Source organism: Atractosteus spatula, chromosome 4 (genome assembly GCF_055471065.1).
Source record: "Atractosteus spatula isolate fAtrSpa1 chromosome 4, fAtrSpa1.hap1, whole genome shotgun sequence".
NCBI lineage: Eukaryota > Metazoa > Chordata > Actinopteri > Semionotiformes > Lepisosteidae > Atractosteus > Atractosteus spatula.
In genome coordinates, this window is record NC_142709.1 from 33,727,124 (window position 1) to 33,748,978 (window position 21,855).

Genomic DNA, 21,855 nt, shown 5'->3' on the forward strand with positions numbered 1-21,855 from the left:
CTGGGGGAGAGGACAAACTTTATTTGAAGCCATTATTATTATTGCAGTGTTTTCAAGAAAAAATGCATTTAAAATCAAAACACATAATGGTAAAGAATGTTTGATCAATGTTTGTTAATCAAAAGGTTACAAGTGAGAGGAGGCCATTATGCGCATCGACTCTGGTTAGTAGTTTACAGCTAATTGATCCAGGAATCTGGCTTGAAATAAGCCAGAGTATTAGATTCAAGAACACAGCCGGTAGCTTGTTTCATACTCCTGTTTCATACCATAACAAAATCCAATAGGATCTATTAAACTTCATGTACCTCCCGTCTTTTGCCCACTAAAAGGACATCATTTTATTTTAATACATGAAAACACCCCCCAATACAAGTCCTGCTGCTTGGGCACTGGGTTTGGACAAACTAATTCATCAGTCCCTGTCCAGCAAGCTTAATCGGCTAGCATTCGTGTTCCAATACACCAGCTACCCTAAACCCCTCCCTGGAGGTGATCAATTTTTCTGAACATGCAGCTCCAGGGTCAGTCGTTTCCTTCACGCAGAAGGAATTGGAAACAATGCGGCCGTAATCCCCCTTTATGGGCACTTTTTGGTATAAAATAGTTTACTGCTGTTCTTCTAGGAAACAAAGGGTTAACAATCTTTCAAATGCTCCATTTCAAGATGCCCTATGCCTGCTGTATTTTTCTCCCTGTATTTCTACTGACTGTTGTGTGGGTTTATTACTATGTATCCATGGGCTGACCTTCAGGCACCCCAAAATGGCAGCCCCCATCGTCAAACACATGGTACAGCTTCTCCCTTGTTCATTATTTATGGACCAACCAATAATAAAGTATTTACATATTGCCAATGCAAGCAAGGGGGAGGGGTTTTCGAGTCTGTAAAAGCAAGGGGTTGAACAACCTCTGGCTCCTCTGGGAGAATCACCAGGTGTGCCTGGGAGCGAGCAGTCTTGGCACATCCATTGCCAGTGTCTCAATGTCCTTGTACATTTAAGCCACTGCGCAGACTCATCCAGCCAAATGAAAACATCCCAAACTTGCTCATTAAGTTTTTTTTAATGTAAATACAAAAATTAAAGAGTGTAGTGTGTAGATTCCACCCCTTACAGTGGCAGGTGGGCTCCTGGCAAAAGCAAGTCAACCAGGACTGTGATGTGACTGCATGAAGCATGAAAGACCGCTTCTCTTTCGTTTCATTTGCACTTGTTTTCTGAAAGGGAGGATTGGTAGGGTGCTCTGAACATCCATCCATCTTCTAACTGCTTCATCCAATTCAGGGTCACGAGGGAGCTGGAGGCCATCCCAACAAGCAACGGGTACAAGACAGGGCACACCCCAGATGGGACACCAGCCCATCACAGGACACGCACGCACACACGCACACACACACACTGACATCTGGCCCAGTTGTCTCAGAAGTAAATGAATCTACCAGCACGTCTTTGGACTGTGGGAGGAAACCAAAGTACCCAGAGCAAACCCACACAAACATATGGAGAACATACAAAGTCCACACAGATAGCACCTCAAGTCCAGAATTGAACCCAGGCTCCAGCACATTGAGGCAGGATTGCTAACCACTGCGCCACCATGCTGGCTCTGAACGTGCCAGATTTAAAAAGGTATGTTATAGCGGCCGAGTTATCCAGCAGCAAGCATTCCAGGGCATTGTAGCTGCACGTACAGGAATGTGATTTCTTTTAATTTACAGAAGTCTTTGCACATCAATAATTGAACATTCATAGAGTGGCAGAAATACCAACTGCGTCTCAGATAAACTGCTCTTCTTCAGGGAGCAGTTCAAAATCCGCGCTTCAAGATGTAAGCGGAATAATATTTGGTATACTACTAGGAACAAGTCAACAAATTTCCATCTTCCTCATTTTTTCCCAAATTTAGCATCAACAATTATTTTTACTCCTCCCAAGTTTAAATCCCATTCACCGAGAGCCCTTGTGCTCACCAAGGGCAGGTGTGGAAAACATGGAAAACTGCAACCACTGGAAGCAAGACAATTGCAGTTTCACAGGTGTCTGGCAGGGGGCACTCTTCAGTCCTTATAGCCCAATACAAAGCGACTCAACCTCAGCAGTGCTCCATCAATTGCTAAACCCCCAGATTCCTGGTCACAGTAGGATAATTTAATAATACAATCCAGATCTCTCAGCATTATGGCCCAATTCATACTCTTGAAAGGGCTTCATGACTGGCTGAGCCATTCAGGAGCCCAAGTGTAAGATTTGATAGAAAATCTTTTAAAAGGCTGCAAACGTGTAAATAATCATATTGAAAATATTTCCCTGCTTACAAAAGAAACATGAAAATATGATGCCTGTATATTTCAGGATTTATCTGAGGGTAAGCTGGATTTTGTCAGCCAGGGAACCACAAAACATTAAAAAAATTAGAAAAACCTACAACTTTTTTTCTTTTTACTAAGGACACTTCCAAATTCAAATTACCATTGCCTCTGTTTCAGAATTGACAGCTGCTGTTAATGGTAAGTCATTTTACTATGATGGAGTCTGATTTTCAAGAAAATGTAAGAGTTTGCTACATTCAATGTTGTGTCCAGCTTTTACAGGGATGGACCAGGAAGGCACCTCTCAGTTCTCGCCTTGTTTCTTCTCTTTGGCAGTGACGAAGTTGAGGAGGTCAATGGCAGTCACAACACCAAACACCATCTGCTTCAGGCAGGGAGAGCCGTCCGACAGGTCTGGAAGAAGAGCAGGAGGATGAGGAAAGAAAGCACTCCATCTACTGCCACCAGAAACTAGAAAACCACTGATCAAGAAGTCTGCACAGCGCCTTTCATGCTTATCAGAAAACAGACTATTTCAACTATGCAATCAAGTAAACATAAGTTTGCAAACCAGAGCAAGCCTTTCAGCTCATTTGCTTGCTAGCAATTGATCTGAAGATCCCATCCAGAGGCTCCCTGAAAGAATCCAGGGTACTGGCTTCAACAACATGACTGGGTAGCTTGTTCCACACTCCCGCAACCCTTTGTGTAAACAGGTGGCTCTTATTCTCAGGTCTATATGCACTTCCACATTTTGATTTTGGTTTTGTGAATGTGTGGGACCAATAAATTACATTCACATCAAGGGATCCTTTCATTAATCATCAGCTGGAATCAGTTTCTTTCATTTGGTCACACAGAGTTCCACTGAGCAATAAAAACAAAATTTGAAAAAGCCTTCCTACTGCAATTTCCATCATTATTATAGTTCATCAATTAAGAATTATGGCGAATTGCCTACAATAGTTTTACATTTCTTTTTAATTCTAATTTGATTTCAATTTGAGTACTCTACCACCAAGAACGCTCCATATTGAAGTTATTTCTGGCTGTGCTCGACATGTAAGATCAGGAAAAAGATGCTCACACACCAGCGTCAATGCCAGGCATCCTGGAAAGCCTGTGCTCGCAAAGACTGAGAAACTCAGATGCACCCCTTGCACATTGACCACGTTACATCTCTAGCTGATGCTAGTTTAAAACAGCCTCCTGGACGAGAACAGTACATTCAACAAAAATAACATTGTTGAAAAGACATGGAGAGATGGGCATCAGGATTGGTCACAAGAATAAAGCAGGCTCTGACAGGGTCGAGGAGCATTGGAAGTTATTCAATGGAATATGACAATTTATTTCCCCAGGTCAGATGGAGCAGGGGCTGTCAAGCTTTTGTGGCGGGTTGAGATTTTTTCTGATAATAAAAATGTAGTCACAATAAAGTTTTAAATCAAGATGGAAATAAAATGCATCATACTGCACTCTGCTGAAATATTCACAACTTAATCATTTTTGGCAGGGGTGTCTAGGACAAGCTCTTTCACGGGACAGAGAAGGCAAAACAGCTAGATATTAGTGTGCTTGTGTCTGCTCCCTTTGGCTCCTGGTGTTTAGCTGCACAATGCTATGGTTTTCAATATGGCGGGTCTCTGTATATTTAACCAATCAATAAATATAACACGTGAGAGAAGAACATAACACTTTTATACGAGCAGGTATTTTTCTTTAAGCTCAATCTGCACAGGCTAGTGTGTAGATGCTGTCAGATTTTTTTACTTTCTACTAAATAGCTCTGAAGCGGTCAGCCACATGCTGCTAAAAGCCCAAAGTGCAGTGTTTGTTTAATCAGAACACACAAACCCAGGGACATTTTGGATATCTCAAAATTACAACCAACAAAGGACTTTGCTTCTGCCTATGGGGCTCTTGAACCCAAAAACCTCAAACTAACTTGTTTATCTACTGATCACATGAGCCAAATTCAAAAAGCATGCTGTGCAACATCCTCAAAGAAGGATGGTTCTGCACCAAGTATCAGCCTTCTCTCGGCTTAATCTCATTCAGCTTCGCTGCAGCCTGGCACAGCCTTTGTTAAAGAAGGTGGATAAAGATGTTAAAGGAAGTGGCAAAGGGCCACTGTAAGGTATTAAGGATGTCAATTCAGACTTAAGGACAGGGATGTGAATTTGGCCAACATGCTGTATTCTTTGGGTACTTCTGGCACTTTTTGTTGCGTCATGGAACTTTATAATGGTTGACAGAACTAAATAAATTCCATACTAAATCTGCCGTTTACAGTTTTAATCATGTTAGATTCAAAACACACAACCTATTATAATACACAATACTAAACACTATAATATGGGTGTGCTTTTTAATCCTGTATATCCATACTTGAGTTATAAAATAAAAACCCTGAACATGTTTCTTTTCATCCGGATGATCGTGAGGACAATTTGGAGCCCTTCTCTAATTGAGTACGGGGATCCGTTTTTCTCCAAGTCATTGGGATAAATCTATGAAGAAAGGGGGAAAATATCCGTCTTCACAGACAGGGCATCTTGTTATTTTTACCTGGTGTGAAACTAATACACAGGCCTGTTTCGGTCCAATATTTTACCAGCATTTTTTTTTGAGAGTTACACACTTACACTGAATCTGTTCATGGACAACCAGAGCGAAGTGGTCGATCTCTAGGATCCGGGACAGTTTGCCCAGGTTGTCATTCAGGTGGATCTGGAGTAAAGAGACTTATTTAATTCAAAAGGTAATAATGTCACAAGCTGTGTGAAGCACAATTTTTTTAATGTCATGCCTTTGAAATCAGTTTTTCCTTAAAGGTATGGCTATTCAGAGATATGTTCACTGTTGCACAATGTAGTAAATGCATAACATTTGCATTTGTCATGCTGGCAAATACAGCAATTTTTTCCTTAATATTTACTGACCACTTAAAATCTAATTTGAAATGATTCTGCAGAAAAAGGAGATGGTTGTTAATGGGTAACAAATTCCAATAAAATGTAAAAACACCTACTTATAGTTTTTTTGAACTTTGTAAACTTAGTCCTTTTCAAAAGATTACAAAATTGTGTATATATTCTTGTACACTTCTGCTCAGCAACAGGTAGAAGTCTTGTACCCAGGACTTAGTGCATCCCTCTCACACCACTCCTGTCACCTCCTGTCCTGTCCTGTCTACACCCTTGGAGCAGCTCCCTGGCTCATTCCTTGTGAAAGTAAGCAAAAGTTTATTCAGCCCCATCCTTACAGTCAGGCTGCAAATCCATCAGCTAGGAGAGTCACGCCAAATACTCTCTCTCATTCATTAGGATCTAACCAAGCAATTTAAATTGTGTTGGATATTGTAATTGCAATGGAATGAGCAATTAAAAATTACTTAGGTTGTTTCAGCTTGGTTCTACAAACTTGCACATCAAAGGTCTATTTCTTCACAGTTAATGTGTCACTTCCCAAACCCTCCCTAGCTGTGACAGTATTAATATAATCCCGACATCAGCCACACAGGAATCATGAAACAAAGCCCTGCTCACAGTAACTCCCAGTTCTCTCTCAACAACACATCTTGTACTGTTTGCTTTCTGAGGCACGTCAGCTTCAAAGCTCAAGTCATTCCTTTATGAGCCCCAGGTGCATGCTGTTCAAAATTTTACTTTTAACTTTTAAAGCCCTACACAACAAATCACCCCCTATGCTCTGCTGAGGCAAATCTTTTAGTAGTACGTTCTTACAGATACAAGTGTCTTGGGGTGTGTGCATTCAGCCTCACTGCTCTAAACCTCAGAATCTCATTCTGACAGCTGTACACTCTTTAACAGTTTTTAAATCTTGACTGAAGACTTATCTGCCTGTTCTCCTATTTCTATTTAATGCTAGATTGGTTTTTTTATTTTTCTCTTTTTTGTATTTGTTTTTTTGCCCGGTAATGATATACACAGGCACTGAACTAAGTCCTTGTAATCCTTGAAACTGGCCCCTTCATCTCAACCAGAGCAGATGCCTGGGAAGAACAGGGCCCAGCCTGTGGTGGTTTCTGGCAGAAAAATAAACTTTTCCTCACCTGTTTGAACTGTTTGTACAGGACTTTGTTGACCGGATCAGACGGTTGGACCTTGCCTGCAAGCACTGAGGACAGCATATTCCCCAGGGTGACCATCCCCAGAATTAGCCTGGAAAGGGAATTGGAAGAAGTTTAATCCACCTGGGATGAAACCAACACAACACAGCACATTCTCAGTCAGTCATTAGGGCCCATATCAAATCAAGTAAGGTTGCAAATAGGTAAAGCTGAGTAATATCTCTAAATCACAACTGCCATTTTTCAACGTATTTTAATGTCTTTGCACTAACTGGAACTGAATCAAAAGATATTGCAAAGCTACTGTGTGTGTAAAATCAGATATTACAATAATGATACTCTTGCTGTCCTCTTAATCCCTTGCTTTTCTTGGAGCACTTTTAGGTGGTACTTACTCACTACAGAGTTGAAAAAAACTATGGACTGTATTGATCATAAAAGGGATTATTGGTAAAGAGTGGTCTGGAAGGGGCTCAATTCAGGGTCACTAATGTCAGGCCTCAGCACACAGTGACAAAACCACAGGACTCACCCTGATTCATTGACAACAGGAGCCTGATCAAAGCCCTTCTCCTTCAGGATTTCAATGGTTTTCTGACATGTGACAGTAGGCAGCACAGTCAATGGTGCACTCAGGTTCAGCTCCTGGATTTTCATATTCCACCACCTATAAAAGAAACAAAAGATGATGCCATGAGAAGGGAACAATCCTACAATAACCCTACTCCCACACCTTCACCCCCGCTCCCCACTCCTTTAATCCTTAACCCCAGAGGTCAGAGGTCAGGAACCCCAAGTCTTACCAGGGTTTTGTCACCATGCTGTCCTCTGTGAGGAATCCTTTCTGAAACATCCACTTGTCACTTAGGAACTTGGACCTTGGAAAATGAAATGCAGGGTGAAATTATTCCTGCAGGACATGGATAACGCTAATTAAAAAGGTCAGCTGGCATGTCACCGCATATGAGCCTAAACCTTCCGGACACATTTACATCTTTCAGACAATGTGGGGAAGCAATTGAATAGCTAATATAGTATTGTGTTACAATTGTATTGTGCACAAATAAAGTTTAACATGTTTAACATGTTGTGTGCTGTTTTGGTCACCATGTTACTGAAAAGATATTTCTGCTCTGGAATCAGTTCAGCGAAGAGTATCCTGATGCAAGCTGGGGCTTAAGGGAATATCCTCCACTGACAGGCTGGAGGAACTGAATCTTGCCAAAATCAACCCACCCAGTGATTCTCTTTCCTTTAGTTTCACTCTTTCTAGTGAGGGTAGAGGAAATAAAACATTTTCCTTTCATGAACAGTGAATCATGAACCAGAGGACACCAGTGAAAGCCGTGTGGAGGTGCACTGAAAACCAGCAACAGGAGGCACTACTTTACCTACTAGTGTGTTATTCAGCTTTAATAACATCCCTTGATTTGAATTTTACACTTCTGACTATAAACCTTAACAATTTTGTTCTTATTGCTCCTCACGTTGTAACTGCTAATGTAACATGAGTGCCCAGGTCTTTTTCCGCAAGGAAATCTGAGAAATTTTCATACAGCTGGGGAATGTTTCTCGCTAGGGTCTCCTTTACAAGCAGAAGGCTGCGAGCAGGATCCCTCTGCCCAGACAGGCAGTGTTCACAAGCCCAGGGTCGCCACCGCCTTGCCCCACACCCCAACCCCGGGCCCCCCAGCTCCTCACATGTAGTTGCGGATGGAGTCTGGCAAGATGACGACACAGCGCTGTCCCTCCTCAAGCCCCTCGGCTGCCTTCATCGCTGCGGCCATGGCGGAGCCCGAGCTGCCTCCTGCGCCACAGGAAGAGGGACAGGGTTACTCTTGCGCCCCGACTGAAGAAAGAACACCCGCTCCCCCCTCCCTGCCCCTGGAGGCTTTAACACTGGCTGTCAGCGAGAAATGGCGCCACCTGCTGGCAGCTCTGGGGATTAAGAGTCCAAGTCACACTTGACTTTTCAGGTCCTTATTAAAAGTTCTTAAATTTCAACAGACTCAATCCACTGAATTTATGGAGCAGGAATCTATGACACAAAAAATTAAGCTTCATTTTCACTTAGAAGTGTAAAAATGTGGCATTAACAAAATAGAAAACATAAAATATGTACATGGTTAATTTAATAATTTCATCTTATTTTTAAACCTAGAGCAATATTATCTACACAGAGGCACACATTTTAAAAAAAGAACTTGTAATGTTATGAAAACTACACTTTCAAGGCAATAATTGTAAGATATAAAGGGGTCCGAAACTAATTCAAACTTCTTTTTATTCCAAATAATCCTTGATTGAGAAAGTGAGACAGCAAATCCAGAGATGGCACTGAGTTTTCAACAAATAGGTAATACATCACTAGTAAAAAGGAGGAAGAAGGAAAGAAAAAGTGGCCAAAATTATACCACAGAGCAATCCTTCTTCTTTGATCAGAAGACGAGACATGTTGAAGGATTCTTCATCGTTGGACTTATACCAGTCATCCACAACCTGCCCATGGAGAAAGAAACCAAGGCTCTCAGAACGATCTCACACAGATCAAGTCCCACAAAACCTTGTGCATTAATAGCTGGATGATAAGTTCTGCCATTTTCAATGTGAGCATAATTAGAGGCTTGAATTCATTATTTCTGTTATGGTTCATGTTAGCTAATGAATTGGAATCATGGGGTCCTTGATAAACACAGGGGGTCTGCGACTTCCAAAAGTAATGTCCGTGGGTTTGGAAAGGTATCTGATATTATTATTAATTTTAATAAAACACTTTTGGCTCCCCCTGATGGCCAAGATATGACGCCAGTTAAAACTGGTGAAGTCTGTAACCTTCCAAGACACTGAACAGACAGCTACAATGAGCATTACAACACAAAGTGATTTCATGACATAGACAGAATACAGCCACAAGAGGGCTGATCCAGACCCAGGTGAGAGTGTGGAGTAAGAGTGTAGCTGTGTATTTAAACCATGGCATCTGCCCAGACAAGGATGCACCTCATGAGCAGACATGCAATGAAGCCACAGGCCTTATCTTCATAACAGGGTATTAAAAACAGCAAAACAGAAAGTGTGATTAACTATTTCCAAAGTTACAATAATCTCAAGTCCCTAAAAGGTGGACCAGCCTGACAACACAAATGAGACCTGAAACTCGAGAATGAAGTATATTTCTGGCACATCTGGGGAAATGAAGGGACTGGGAATAAAATCAGAAGTTAGGACTCCAGATTTATTTTTCAAATCACACAACCACAGCATTCCCACCAGTTTACAATGGTAAAATAATTAAATCAGGCCTTTTCAAAGCTAAAGGCTGGCATTGTTAGACTAGACCAACATGAAAGTCACCTCCTGTACTGGATTACTGAGGATAAGCTTCATTTCTACCAACAAATGTGATTATAGTCACAAGAAAAAACAGCGAATTAATGCTGCTACTCGTTCTGTAGTAATGCAAGTGGCTGCTTTAATGAGGCATGGCTGGGTTACATTTTTTGAAGAGAGCATATTCTGTTAAAAATTAATTTAGTCTTACCTAGGTGGTAAGGATTGTGTGGAAGTCTTCTTCCAGATTAAACCCTAATTATTTTACATGGGAACCGTAGTCCAAATTTCTTAGCCCTGTTATTAAATCTCAGTAACAAAATAAAGTAATTGACGGGATCACAAAAGTTTACAAATTTAAATTTAAGTGTAAAATTGTGAACTTTGTAAAAGTACTGTATGGCTGCCATGTTGTCACAGGCAGACAAGAAACCGTTGGTCATGTCACTGGCGAGAGTGAGTTTGAGCAAATTGTAACATAAAAACAGCCATTTCTGCTCACTAGTCTCTGTAAACGAATGAGAAACAAGGTCTCCTAACAATGTTAATTATTATGAGTGGATATTAGTCATTTGGCAAGTTGCTCTTTCTCTACAATACTTAATTGTTTTTCATGAAATCGACACTTACAAGGCAACATTTTTCTATTAATATAGTAGCAAAACTCACTTGGTCCTTGTTCTGAATCGCAGACAATGATGGAAATAGGATGCTATGCATACATTGAAACTTCAGCTAGACGGTAATTTACATTATAAAAGAGATGGTTTCATTGTGGTTTGAAATGCACTCATCATTCCCGATTCATTATAACCCCAAAATGTAAAAACAGCATTGCAGCTCCCCTTTAATTGCTGTGAAGCTGACATATTAACTAAGGAACAGGGGACTCAAGGCTAAAGAAAGTGCTGGTGAGTCTGGAGATGCAGACCTACCTCGCGATCCAGCACTGTGGGAATGAAGTCGTAGCCGATGCCCTCGACCTCGTACGTCGTCTTGTCCGTCTTGTTCAGCTCGTCTGGCCGAGCAAGGATAGAGCCTTGGGGGTCCACTCCGATAATCTGGGCGGAAAAGGGGACACAGTCAGAAGCCTTACTCTCCCAAGACAGGCTTATAGGCAGAAAACGCCTTCAATGTTCAATCTCTTTTTCTGGACATGACCAAATTATCCTGGAGAGGGGGGTTAAGTGGGGGACCAGCAGCAGCTGGGGGGACTGAATATGTCCACGTATGGATGACTGTTGACACCGGTGTTGAAAGAGAAAATACAGTCTCAAAACATAAACCTTCCTCTTCCGGCTTTGTGTTCATAAGCTAAATATCTTAAAAGAGTTCTCTCCGAGATCTGCCCAGCAGAGGTTATTTAATAAGCAACAGAGCAGAGGCTTTAGCAGTATGCCAGTTGTGGGGTGTAGCACTTGATGTTAAGAATCAGCAGTTGCCGTGTTCACTTCTTAATCATTCTTTAGACCACTTTCCCTGGAGGCATGGACAGCTCAACCAAAAACAGACTAAAGTAAAAAAAAAAACAACAAGAAACGGCTCCAAAAAACACCCACCTTACACCCAGGGCACTTCTCCTTCAGCTTGCGGGCAATGCCAGTGATGGTGCCACCTGTGCCAGCCCCAGCCACCAGCATGTCCACTTTACCTGATGGGAGGAAAAAAACAGGGGATGGGTGTCAAAAGAAAACAGGAACCTTGCTTGTAGTTCAGCCCTGTGAGTCTTAAATCAGCAACTGCCAGCTGAGGTTCACATGAGCCACAGTCCAGCATCAGTCCTGACAGAAAAAGTGAAGATACTAAGAATCAAGATGTCAGTTTTTTGTGTCATTATATTCTTTAATTTATCAACAGGGTGTGATTTGTGCTACAGATTTGCAGTTGACTGCTCAGTCAATGAAAGACATCTGTGGAACACCTTTTGCTCTACTTTGCACTGCCTCAGTTAGCCTAAGTCTTCAGATCAGATCCCATTTCCCCCATATATTTATAAAAAAGAGCTGTACTATAAAGAACAAAAGAGCATAAGAAAGATTACAAGTGAGGGGAGGCCATTTGACATACCCAGCTCATTTGGTAACTAATAGCTAATTGATATGAGAATCTACTTTTTCCTTGAAAAAAGGAAGGCTATCAGCTTTAGTATGGCTGGGCAGCTTGTTCCAGACCCCTATAGCCTTTTGTGTAAAACAGCTCTTTTGCTTTACATGTGTGTCACACACTGCTCATAACATTATCGGAGCACAATACTGTGAATCTGCTTAAACCTCAGCCAATCACCACAGACATTCTGAAATACATTCCCTTTGTGTGCAATAATGTCATAAGCTCTAGCAAATAGGGTGGCTTTAATTACATAACAGAATAACGCTAAAAATGCATTATTACTACAGCGAAACAACAGTTTTCCGCAGAGCTCAGAAATGCTCTTATCACCTTGGAAAAGACACCATACAAATTAAGAATGGAGAGTACCAGAGGCCTACCGTCACACTGCTGCAGAATCTCTTCCGCCGTGGAGTCATAGTGGGCCAGGGGGTTGCTGGGATTGCGGTACTACAGAGGGAAAACCAGGCCAGTGAAGAGTTAGCCTGAAGGAGTCTTTCTTACACATGATGTCAGAGCAGCTTCTGGCCACTAAACTGTTCTCTTAATGAGAACTTGCTAATAATAATAATGATAATTACACCCCTACTCTTTTCGAGAAACGTCCTGGGATTTTTAATGACGACAGCCAGGACCTTGGTTTTACGTCTCATCCGAAGGACAGCGCCTGTTCACAGTATAGTGTCCCCGTCACTATACTGGAGCATTAGGACCTACATGGACCACAGGGTGAGTGCCCCCTGCTGGCCCCACTAACACCTCTTGCCAGTTGTGAGTTGCAGAGTGATATGGCTGCTGGCAAATAGTTTTATGCTACAATTTATGAGGTAAAACCTACATGTTTCCAAACTAGAAGTCACATTATGAATTGACATTCAACAGCAAAAAGGCAAATTTCTAACCATGAATAATAAAATGATGACTTCAGTTCTCTTTCCTACGAAACTAAGATTTCATGATTGAACCCTAATTCATGAATGTGATTTACTAATCTTAAACTTTTTTAAGATTTCAAAACACCTACAAAAACTAATGAGTATCTTGATGGTTTTCTTTTTTTGTGCCATAAATGTCAGACTAACTTGATGTGGGATTCAGATACGCAACTCAAATTCAGCTGTCATGAAAACTGTTCTAAATTCATTTTAAAATGTCATATGAAAATCACACTGGGCAGATGGTACAGACCACTGAAGATGAAGAAACACTCCACTGGCCAAAGCAATTAAGTTCATTAAAAATGAAAATGCAATCAGGAAAAAGTGACGTTAATAACTCTATTACTAATTATTGCTAAGTGTGTGCATGAAATACAATCATTCAGGTATATGATGTTGATCATAGAATGTAAATGTTCTACCCCTAACACACACACAAAGATGCAAAATAAAAATCTCCAAAATCTCAATTTCATACACTCTTCAAGACAGCGTCACACAAGATCACAGCCCTTTGTCTTGCAATTGCACTTATTCAGACTGGTGTTTGGTTTAAAAAACAAAAGGGTATACCAGCCAGGGACACAGCACCTGGTTAACAGAGTGAAATCATGGCGCATCTTCTGTCAATTTGCAAAAGCAGAACCATCAACTGGACACGACACAGGTGTGACTCCACACCCCTTTGATTACAAAGTGGTCTGATCATTGCTGTTGTAAGGGTGTTCAGCCTGTGCCCTGGATCCCTGCGGTGAGGCCCCCAGTTATACCTGGTCCAGGATGTGGGAGTTGGGAATTTCATTCTTGAGTCTCCAGGACACTCCAACGTGCGACTCCGGGGAGTCGAAACGAGCGCTGGTGGGAGTCCTCACGATCTCGGCCCCCAGGGCTCTGAGAACGTCCACCTGTACAGAGAGCACACACGCCGAGACCGCAGCCGTCAGTGTGGAAACGGGCTTCCCAAGACTGCTTCAAACACGCAACAATGTTTATAAGAGGAAGGAGGAGGCAATTCATTGAAAACAAAGGGACAAGCTGCTTCTGTGACAAAAACCTGCCTATGTCAGACTATAAATTTTATTAACACTATATCTCATCTATTCATTTTCCAAAAGGTTTACCCAATTCAGGGTTATGAGGGAGTCGGAGCCTAAGGAGCTGTAAATAACAGGTGCAAGGCGGACAGGACACCAGTCTCAGATAACTGAAAATAATAAGCAAATAATGGTAAATCAGACAGAAAGAAAATGTCAGAAACAACTTTAGATGTTGTGAGACGTAATGAGTTTGCCCTCTTGCGTGCAAACTGATTGTGCTTGACTGAGGGACAGGCTGGGTCACAGATATTGCTCAACTGAAGTGCTGGTATCACACAAAGGCCAAGCAGAGATGGACATTCTATTAGAAGGCCTTTCTATTTACTGGGGTGTCTAAGAGCTCTACAACCAGTCACAGCAGATTCCACAGCTCCAAGATCCTACCAGATGGAGTCAAACAGTTTTAATACACAAGTATCTGTGCATGGCTTTTCAGACAAGAACATTTTGTACTACGAACCCAAACAGACATTGGCACTTATTCCTTTATTTACTATCCTAGATGTCGGAATGTTAAAGGGGAAACATTCTTAATAGGTGGTAGAAAGACCCTGTGAAACTCTTCTCATTCTAAAGACTCATTTGCAGAGCAGGAACAATGCCTTTTATGTTGCAGGGGCAATGGAAGAAAATACTAGCCTGTATTTTGGCTATTTAACAAAGCTTTCTTTCTGTACAACAGCAGAGCTCAATGTCACCCACTGCTGAAGCAGAGAAACTGCAGAAAAGAACCTAAAACAATCTTTTTGTAAGCCTGCAGAAGTCAAAACCATTGACCTTTTCCATGCTCATTTTTTCAGGCATCACGATGATACAACGATAGCCTTTGACAGCCGCAGCCAGCGCCAGTCCGATTCCTGGGGAACAAGGAAAATAGCATTTAAATATGAGGAGGAAATTCACAAGTAAGAACAATAAAATCAACAGATAGAAGCTGGCTGCAGTTGTGCATTTGTAAAAATGTATATTGACTCAACTTCAGTCTATTACAAACCCACTGACTCACACAGCTATCACCTGTACAGCTTTTTCCACTCCACACATACAGTACTAGAAACTCTCTCCCTTTTTCAGGTGCTCAGACTCTGATGACTATGCAGTGATGACGTGGACCTCCATAACCAAGCCCTCAAAATGCAGTCTTTTTTCACAGATAGAGGATATGCACCATTTTGACAGGGCCCTCACCTGAAAAAAACAGATCTCAGATCATCAAACTAAATAGGAACGCTGGGACTCACAACCCTACTCTCGAAACCCTGCTTTCCTACCACCCTAACACCCTTTCTATCCCCAGGAACATTAATGACAACTTTCCCATCTTACAGGATGACCCCTCCACTTTTTTCTGACCGCCCCATCATCTCATATTGTCAAACAACCTAATCTGCGTAACCTTCTTGTTCACAGCTCTCTTGACCGCTCTCAGCAATCATCCACACCAGGTACTTTTCCCTGCAACAGAGCTCGCTGCACCTGTAAATACTGTATATATCCAATACCAAGCACATTCAAGGCCCCTCTGGACAATTCCAGATCACTCGGATGACATCATTTAGTATTTCCAGCAACCTTGTTTACTGCATCTCTTGCAGAAAACGTCCAGCCATTTACATTGGTGAGACAAGAAGAAGACTGGCAGAGCTGTGAGAATCAAAGATCTCTCCAGACTGATAGTTCCCCATTTCACCATCTCACCTCTAATGGCCACCATTTTCTGATCTCTCCATTTGCATCTTCTCAGAGGGGTTTTCGAAAGGCATGTTGCAGAAAGACATCCGAAACCAAAATGATCCTTGAACTTGGATCAGACCTTCCTCCTTCTCTCAATATCAGACTCTTCTCATTCTTCCTGAGTTTGGACACTCATTCTCACTTGCTTCATGCCCAATTCCTCCCTGCTCCCCGCGCCCTGTCTTTTTACCTCCTATGCCTTATCTACCTGCTACATTTCACTCTACCTCACACCTGAGGAAGGCTCCATAGGATTTCTGTGAAATATTGCATTTCTTTTCTTTACTTTCCAGCATGACAAGCCGCCAACCACTGCTGGTACCATCTCTGGCCCCAGCATTGCTAAGGCCCAACACTGCTAAACAATGACTTCAGTAGAAGCTCCACAAATGGTGAACTATCTGTAAATCATATCAGTGCTACCGCATATCATGTGAATTGCGTGGTGGCTGGAAGTGGCTGCTGTGAAAGCAAAGCGCTTGTCTCCGATTCCTCCAGTAAAACGCCCAGAGGTATAAATAAATACAAACATACTGTAAGGTGCGCTGGATAAACACATCTGTCTGCTTCAAGCTCACCTGTGTTTTCTTCCATCATGCCAGCATGAAGTGATAAGTTTATCTCATTATTTAGTTATAAAAAACAAAAAGAACAAAATGTTTTGCCCTTCACTGTCCTTCAGCATTGCGCGTTCACAGCACAAGACAGTCAAAGCACAAACTTTAGAAATGTAACACAATTTATTAATATTGTTACAGCTTTAGGTGACTGAGAAGTGTCTCTTAGATTTAAGATCAAGTTTGTGACACTTTGAAGAGCAAACAGAGGATGCATGCTGAGGTCTGGGGGGGGTCCCTTGAGCAGAAACAATTGTAAAATTTACCTTAGTAACCTTAGTATACCTAGGCAAGTTGTGGATTAGTGATTGTGAAGGAGCAGTACAGACAAACACAATATAAGATATTCAATATAAGATCACATTAAGAGGACAGAGAAAGGGAATAAACAACAAGGAGGAAAGAGTAGAGTCCGGAGGAGCTGGGACTTGAAGCTTGCGCCAGGCGAGAGTATTTGAACCTTGAAAGAGAAGAGTATGCTATCCTGTGTTTTTAGGGAACCTGGGTTTCCTAAGTAAAAGATACCCGAGTTAGACACTTCTTTCCTGCTTAAGGTGCATTTTTATAGATAGCAATCTTTATTTTCTCATTTATTTTGTAGTATTAGGGGTGCAGAGAGAGATTTAACTGCAGGTTGCTTTGTATTTAGTTGGAAGGCAGCTCATCTCTTGTGTGGCCTCTGTAGGCATATTAAGAGTGTAGTGCTTAGTAGCAGTCTGGGGTTTTCTGGCTGACCAGAAAGTTAGGCCTCTGAAACACCTTGTTTGTAAATACTGTACATGGAGTTACTTGTGTGTTGTACGTTTTGTTGTGTAGTGTAGTTTGTAATAAACTTGTTTAACCAAGTGTGCTTGGATTATTACTCCTCTCAACAAAGCTGTGCCAGAGAATAAAGAGTTCATGTGCCTTTATTATACCAACTGCTCAGGTATATTCTGGAAAAAGCACTTACAATTTGGGGATTATGAACATTTATTTTAGTTATTGACTTAACCGCTTGACCAATTCCTGATTTTCACCATTTTCGTAACAATATATTTACAGTTTTATACTTACAAGTATTAATATTTTTTATCTAATTTTACAACAAAATTGTATAAAGGCTTTTAAACCATAAGAATAAACAACTACTTACATTTGAAAAAAAATCTAACTAATTTAAAATACAAGATTTACAAATGCCCAAATCAGGAAGATTTGCTGAATGATTTAATTCAACTGGATTTGCCAGGACTACGGTTGACATCATGTTTGCAAATAATAGGAAGCTGAAAGGATTACTGTAAAAGCCCTACAATTTGCAAAATACTTTTTTGTTTCTAGCTAGAGGGAGTATCAATAAATTGTACAGCCACTCTAGCATGCTCCTAACACTCACTAAGGTTGAGCCCCACTTGAGCTCTGATAACATAATTCCTTACATTTATATAGTGCTTTTATGGACACTCCACTCAGAAGTGTTTTACAGGTAGTGGGTTTTCAGCTTTGCCACCATCCAGGTGGGTGCTGCACATTGGTGATGCGACGGCAGCCATAGTGGGCCAGAACACGCACCAGCTATCAGTGGGGAGGAGAACAGAGTGATGAAACCAATTCATAGATGGGGATTATTAGGAGGCCAAGATTAGTAAAAGCCAAGGGGAAGTTTGGAAAGGACATCTACTCAAGAAATTCACTGGATTTTTAATAAGCATGAAAATCAGGACCTCGGTTTTGCGTCCCATCTGAACGTACCAGTGTTTCCCGATGTTGGCTCAATGATGGTGTCACCTGGCTTCAGAATCCCAGCCTTCTCCGCGTCCTCCACCATACGCAGGCTGATCCGGTCTTTGACACTACCGCCAGCATTGAAGAACTCGCACTTGGCCACTACACAGCAGAAGGGAGAGAGATGCGTCACAGCAGCTGCAGAGTTGCATTGTACTTCTCTGGTCTTGTGCAAAAAGATGACATCTACAGTATGTCTGTGTAAATAGACATAGTTACATAAAAAAATTCCCTCAGAGGACAATAAAATCTAATCTTAATAAGTGAGTTTCTTGCTTCATTAAAAAAAAATCAGTGCACCATATTCATTTACTTAATATAACACACAATCATGTTGAACATATTTCTAAAAAAAAAAATCTTTATATCAAGACAGGATTTTCTCTCAGGTGTCTGGGATCAGATATCCTGGCACAAGCATGAGGAATTCTTTGTTTCATACCAAACACTTCCAGAGACATTTCTTAAACTGTACCATTTAATCTGTACTGTATAAAAACTCCTTCCACAGACTTAAACCAGGGAGAATTATTCATACACTGTTGATATTCAAAAATGTAATCAAATGTAGGCAAATGTAATCAAATGTTTATGCACCCTTGGTCAAATAGTTAGTTTAAGCGAATCTCCAAATGAAAAGATGATGGCAACCTCTGTGTCCTACAAACTTAAACATCACATTTTTCCTGGACATTTTAACGCACAACTACTGTTTATGTGCTGATTATAAAAGACTGAAAAAATAAAAAAGTGAATGTGGCATGTGCAAAGTCTGAGCACCCTTCCAGCTGATTCATTACAATTTTTTTAATTTGCGTTTTTCAAAGGCCCCAAAACTTGACTTAAATTCAGTCAGGTGCACAAACACTCTGATCTTTCTGAGCTCTCCGGTTACGATTGTTGTTTTGCATACTTTCAAGAACCACGTGTTCTTCCAAGCAGCTGTCTAAAGACTTAAAAAAAAGAAAATGGGACTTTTATAAAGCAAGGGAAGGCTATAAAAGGGTCTCTAAACACTTCCAGCTTGCAATATCAGCTGTCAGAAACATTAAAAATGGAAGTTAAAGGGAACTGTTATAGTTCAGACAGCAAAAATCTCAGAGCTGCTCGAAAACCGGTCAGATCTGCAGAGCAGGACCCACAGCTCAGTGCAAAGGACCTGCAGAAAAGTTTAGCCGGCACTGGAGTTGTTGTCCAAAGGTCCACAGTACAGCATTATGTACACAGAAATGATCTCCATGGGAGAGGTTTTATGACCTCATCACAAAACTCGACATGTAAACTAAGCAAATCAAATCCTTGATAAGCTCGAAACATTTGAACAATTAAAAGTGGACTAATAAAAAGAAAATTGACGTTTTTGGCCACAACCACAAAAGACACATTTGGAGAAAAAGAAGCAAAGCATTTGAAGTAAAAAACACCTTGCTAACTGTTAAGTACGGGGGTTGGTTACTTATACTTTGGGGTTATATGGTGGCTAGTGGCACAGGAAATATTGTGCAGGTGGAAGGAAGAATGGATTCAACTAAATATCAATTAATCCTAGTCCACGGTCTTTAGGGCATAAAGGGGTGAATAAGAGGTTGTTGTTGAAGAGTCTGATGTTGAAAGACTGAAACACCCAGTGACCCCAGGTTACACCAATAATAACCCTAACAATCCCCAGATTTGAACATTGTGGAAAATCTGTGGGGAGATCTCAAAAATGCCAGCATACAAGAAGACCTAAGAATACTTCTGAGCTAGGAGAGTTCTGCAAAGAAGAGTGGTAAAAATTTCCAAAAGGCAAGAATAGAAAAGTCCTGACCAACGGGGTGCCCAAAAATTTGCATGTGCCATATTCACTGTTTTATCATTTCAAATATGTACAAATTGCAAATACCAATTTTGCATTAAAAAATTGCAGAAAGAGATCTTGTTTAATTTTGTACCACACAGAGGCTACGCTAGCTTCTTTTCACTCATAGATTCACTGAAACAAACAATCTGACCAGGGTGCCTAAATTTTCACACAACCGTATATTAGGGCCTCTGAATGTTCTTCTAGCCAACTTTGGTCAATGGATGAATACGTTTTATCAATACAGGGAAGTAAATTTATAGACCTTTACAGACTGGTCCGTGTTTTGCGGCTAGCAATGCCACTTCGGAGATCTGGAGGAAAGCTGGACAAGGCTAACTGAAAGATTGACGTGGGTTCCATCATTGTGGGGTTTGGAAAAGGAGGAGGAACTTGTTACAGTGTTTTTGATGATGTTGTCGCTATTGTGGTGTTGTTTGCTGAAACCAAAATAAAAAATCTGATCGCAAGAAAGAATAGTCCTCATCCTGCATATTTTATTTCTCACGTTTTCAACAGGAGGGCAACTAAGAACAAAACACTTGGAAAATAGAATAAACAAAAAAAGGCCTAGTTTCTTAAAGTCTAATCAGCGCGTAGCATTGTAGCATGAGCCAAAACTGGTAAACAAGCAGTCTATTCCCTTAATTTAAATTAAAAAAAATACACATTCCTCAGCATGGATCCATATTTTCCACTATACAGTCACAATGATCAAAACCACTGGACAAGACTATGTCTTTTCTTCTGTAACATGTTAATCGCTCTGGGAATGCAACTTGGTGCTCTTTTTCATACCTTCAGAAGTATTAACTACTTGGCAAGCATTTACGTTCCATGCCTTCCATTGGGAGAAGCCAGAACCCGTGACAATACAGCACAATCCTGGGATTTTAGTCATTTTCCTTTTAAGTCGCAAACTCCAGAGATTATGCCCCTGGCAAACAATGAGGGCCTTTCCATCACCTCTGAAGCCAGTTACGCAAGACAGAATGTGACTTATAGACTGGACATCTAATCTGCAGTTAAATGAACCATTTCTCTTGGAAGGAAACGTAGTGTCGCAGATGAAAGCCAACACTCGTATCCTAAGACCCCTGAGAAAATGGTGCCTTTCACTCTGCGGTTATTTAATTGATATATGAATGGCTTATTGTGGCTTTGTCCTGTGCCCTCTGTAAGAGAGCTATTGGTGAGAAACGAAGCATTCATTCATCTGTAATGTGTCAATTTTGTTTGGCTTCTGCAAAGGCTGGGAGGAAAGACTTTGGTGTTCGTGTTGACACATCATTTTTCTTCTACACAATGTGAGGAAAAATCAAAAAGGCAAACATAAATGTTTGGAAAATACAGTTAAAAGCATAGAACTTAAATCATGTAATGTTAAAATTGAACAATGCACTAGTTAGAAATCTGTACAATTTGGGTGACCAAGTTATAAAAACATCCCTGCTTTGGAATCAATCCAGTGAAGGGCAAGGAGACATTCCCTGGTTTAAAGGAATATCCCACAGTGACAAGCTAAACCAAACGTTTTAAGTCTTGATCAGAGAAGATTACCAAGGGACCTAATTCAAGTGCACCTATACCTCAATCTAAGAGCCCTGCGCTTACGAGATTTCGCTTGGACGAGCAATTTCAATTAACACCCACATTTTCAATAACGAACACAGGTTGATTAACAAAGCAAGGCTATGAACAAGATCGAACTTCTCTACCTTAAACACCTTGGTTCCCAAGTAGCAATGTGTGTGTGAGAAAGCCATCAACCCCAAAAGTGTGCTGTTATACAGGGCGTTCATCGGTGCAATTTTTGTTAATATCGCACTGGCCGTGTAGCAAAACCATTTTTGACACGCTACATTTATCTTTGTCAACTGTGTGTACCGTGTATGTGAATAAAACGAAAATTCAACCAACTGCTGAATCTGCAGATGGTGGTGCTTAGCAGTTTCTAAAGCCAGGCATCCAATTTTGGAAAAAATGGGAAAAACTGTAATTGCAGTGGATTGA

General features: G+C 41.0%; 1 protein-coding gene across 1 annotated transcript in view; it reads right to left on the minus strand.

The window, feature by feature from the left end:
• The window catches only part of cbsb (cystathionine beta-synthase b), a 35,273-nt gene continuing 13,418 nt past the window's right edge, over window positions 1–21,855 (minus strand). Inside the window, exons 4-16 of the mRNA XM_088913329.1 lie at window positions 17,967–18,101; window positions 14,659–14,738; window positions 13,555–13,689; window positions 12,227–12,296; window positions 11,297–11,388; window positions 10,673–10,798; window positions 8,822–8,906; window positions 8,109–8,214; window positions 7,211–7,285; window positions 6,940–7,074; window positions 6,390–6,498; window positions 4,960–5,044; window positions 1–2,725 (exon numbers count right to left, since the gene is read on the minus strand). Of these exons, the coding sequence (XP_088769455.1) occupies window positions 2,616–2,725; window positions 4,960–5,044; window positions 6,390–6,498; window positions 6,940–7,074; window positions 7,211–7,285; window positions 8,109–8,214; window positions 8,822–8,906; window positions 10,673–10,798; window positions 11,297–11,388; window positions 12,227–12,296; window positions 13,555–13,689; window positions 14,659–14,738; window positions 17,967–18,101 (1,343 nt within the window). The 3' untranslated portion in view covers window positions 1–2,615. The remainder of the gene's footprint in view (window positions 2,726–4,959; window positions 5,045–6,389; window positions 6,499–6,939; window positions 7,075–7,210; window positions 7,286–8,108; window positions 8,215–8,821; window positions 8,907–10,672; window positions 10,799–11,296; window positions 11,389–12,226; window positions 12,297–13,554; window positions 13,690–14,658; window positions 14,739–17,966; window positions 18,102–21,855) is intronic.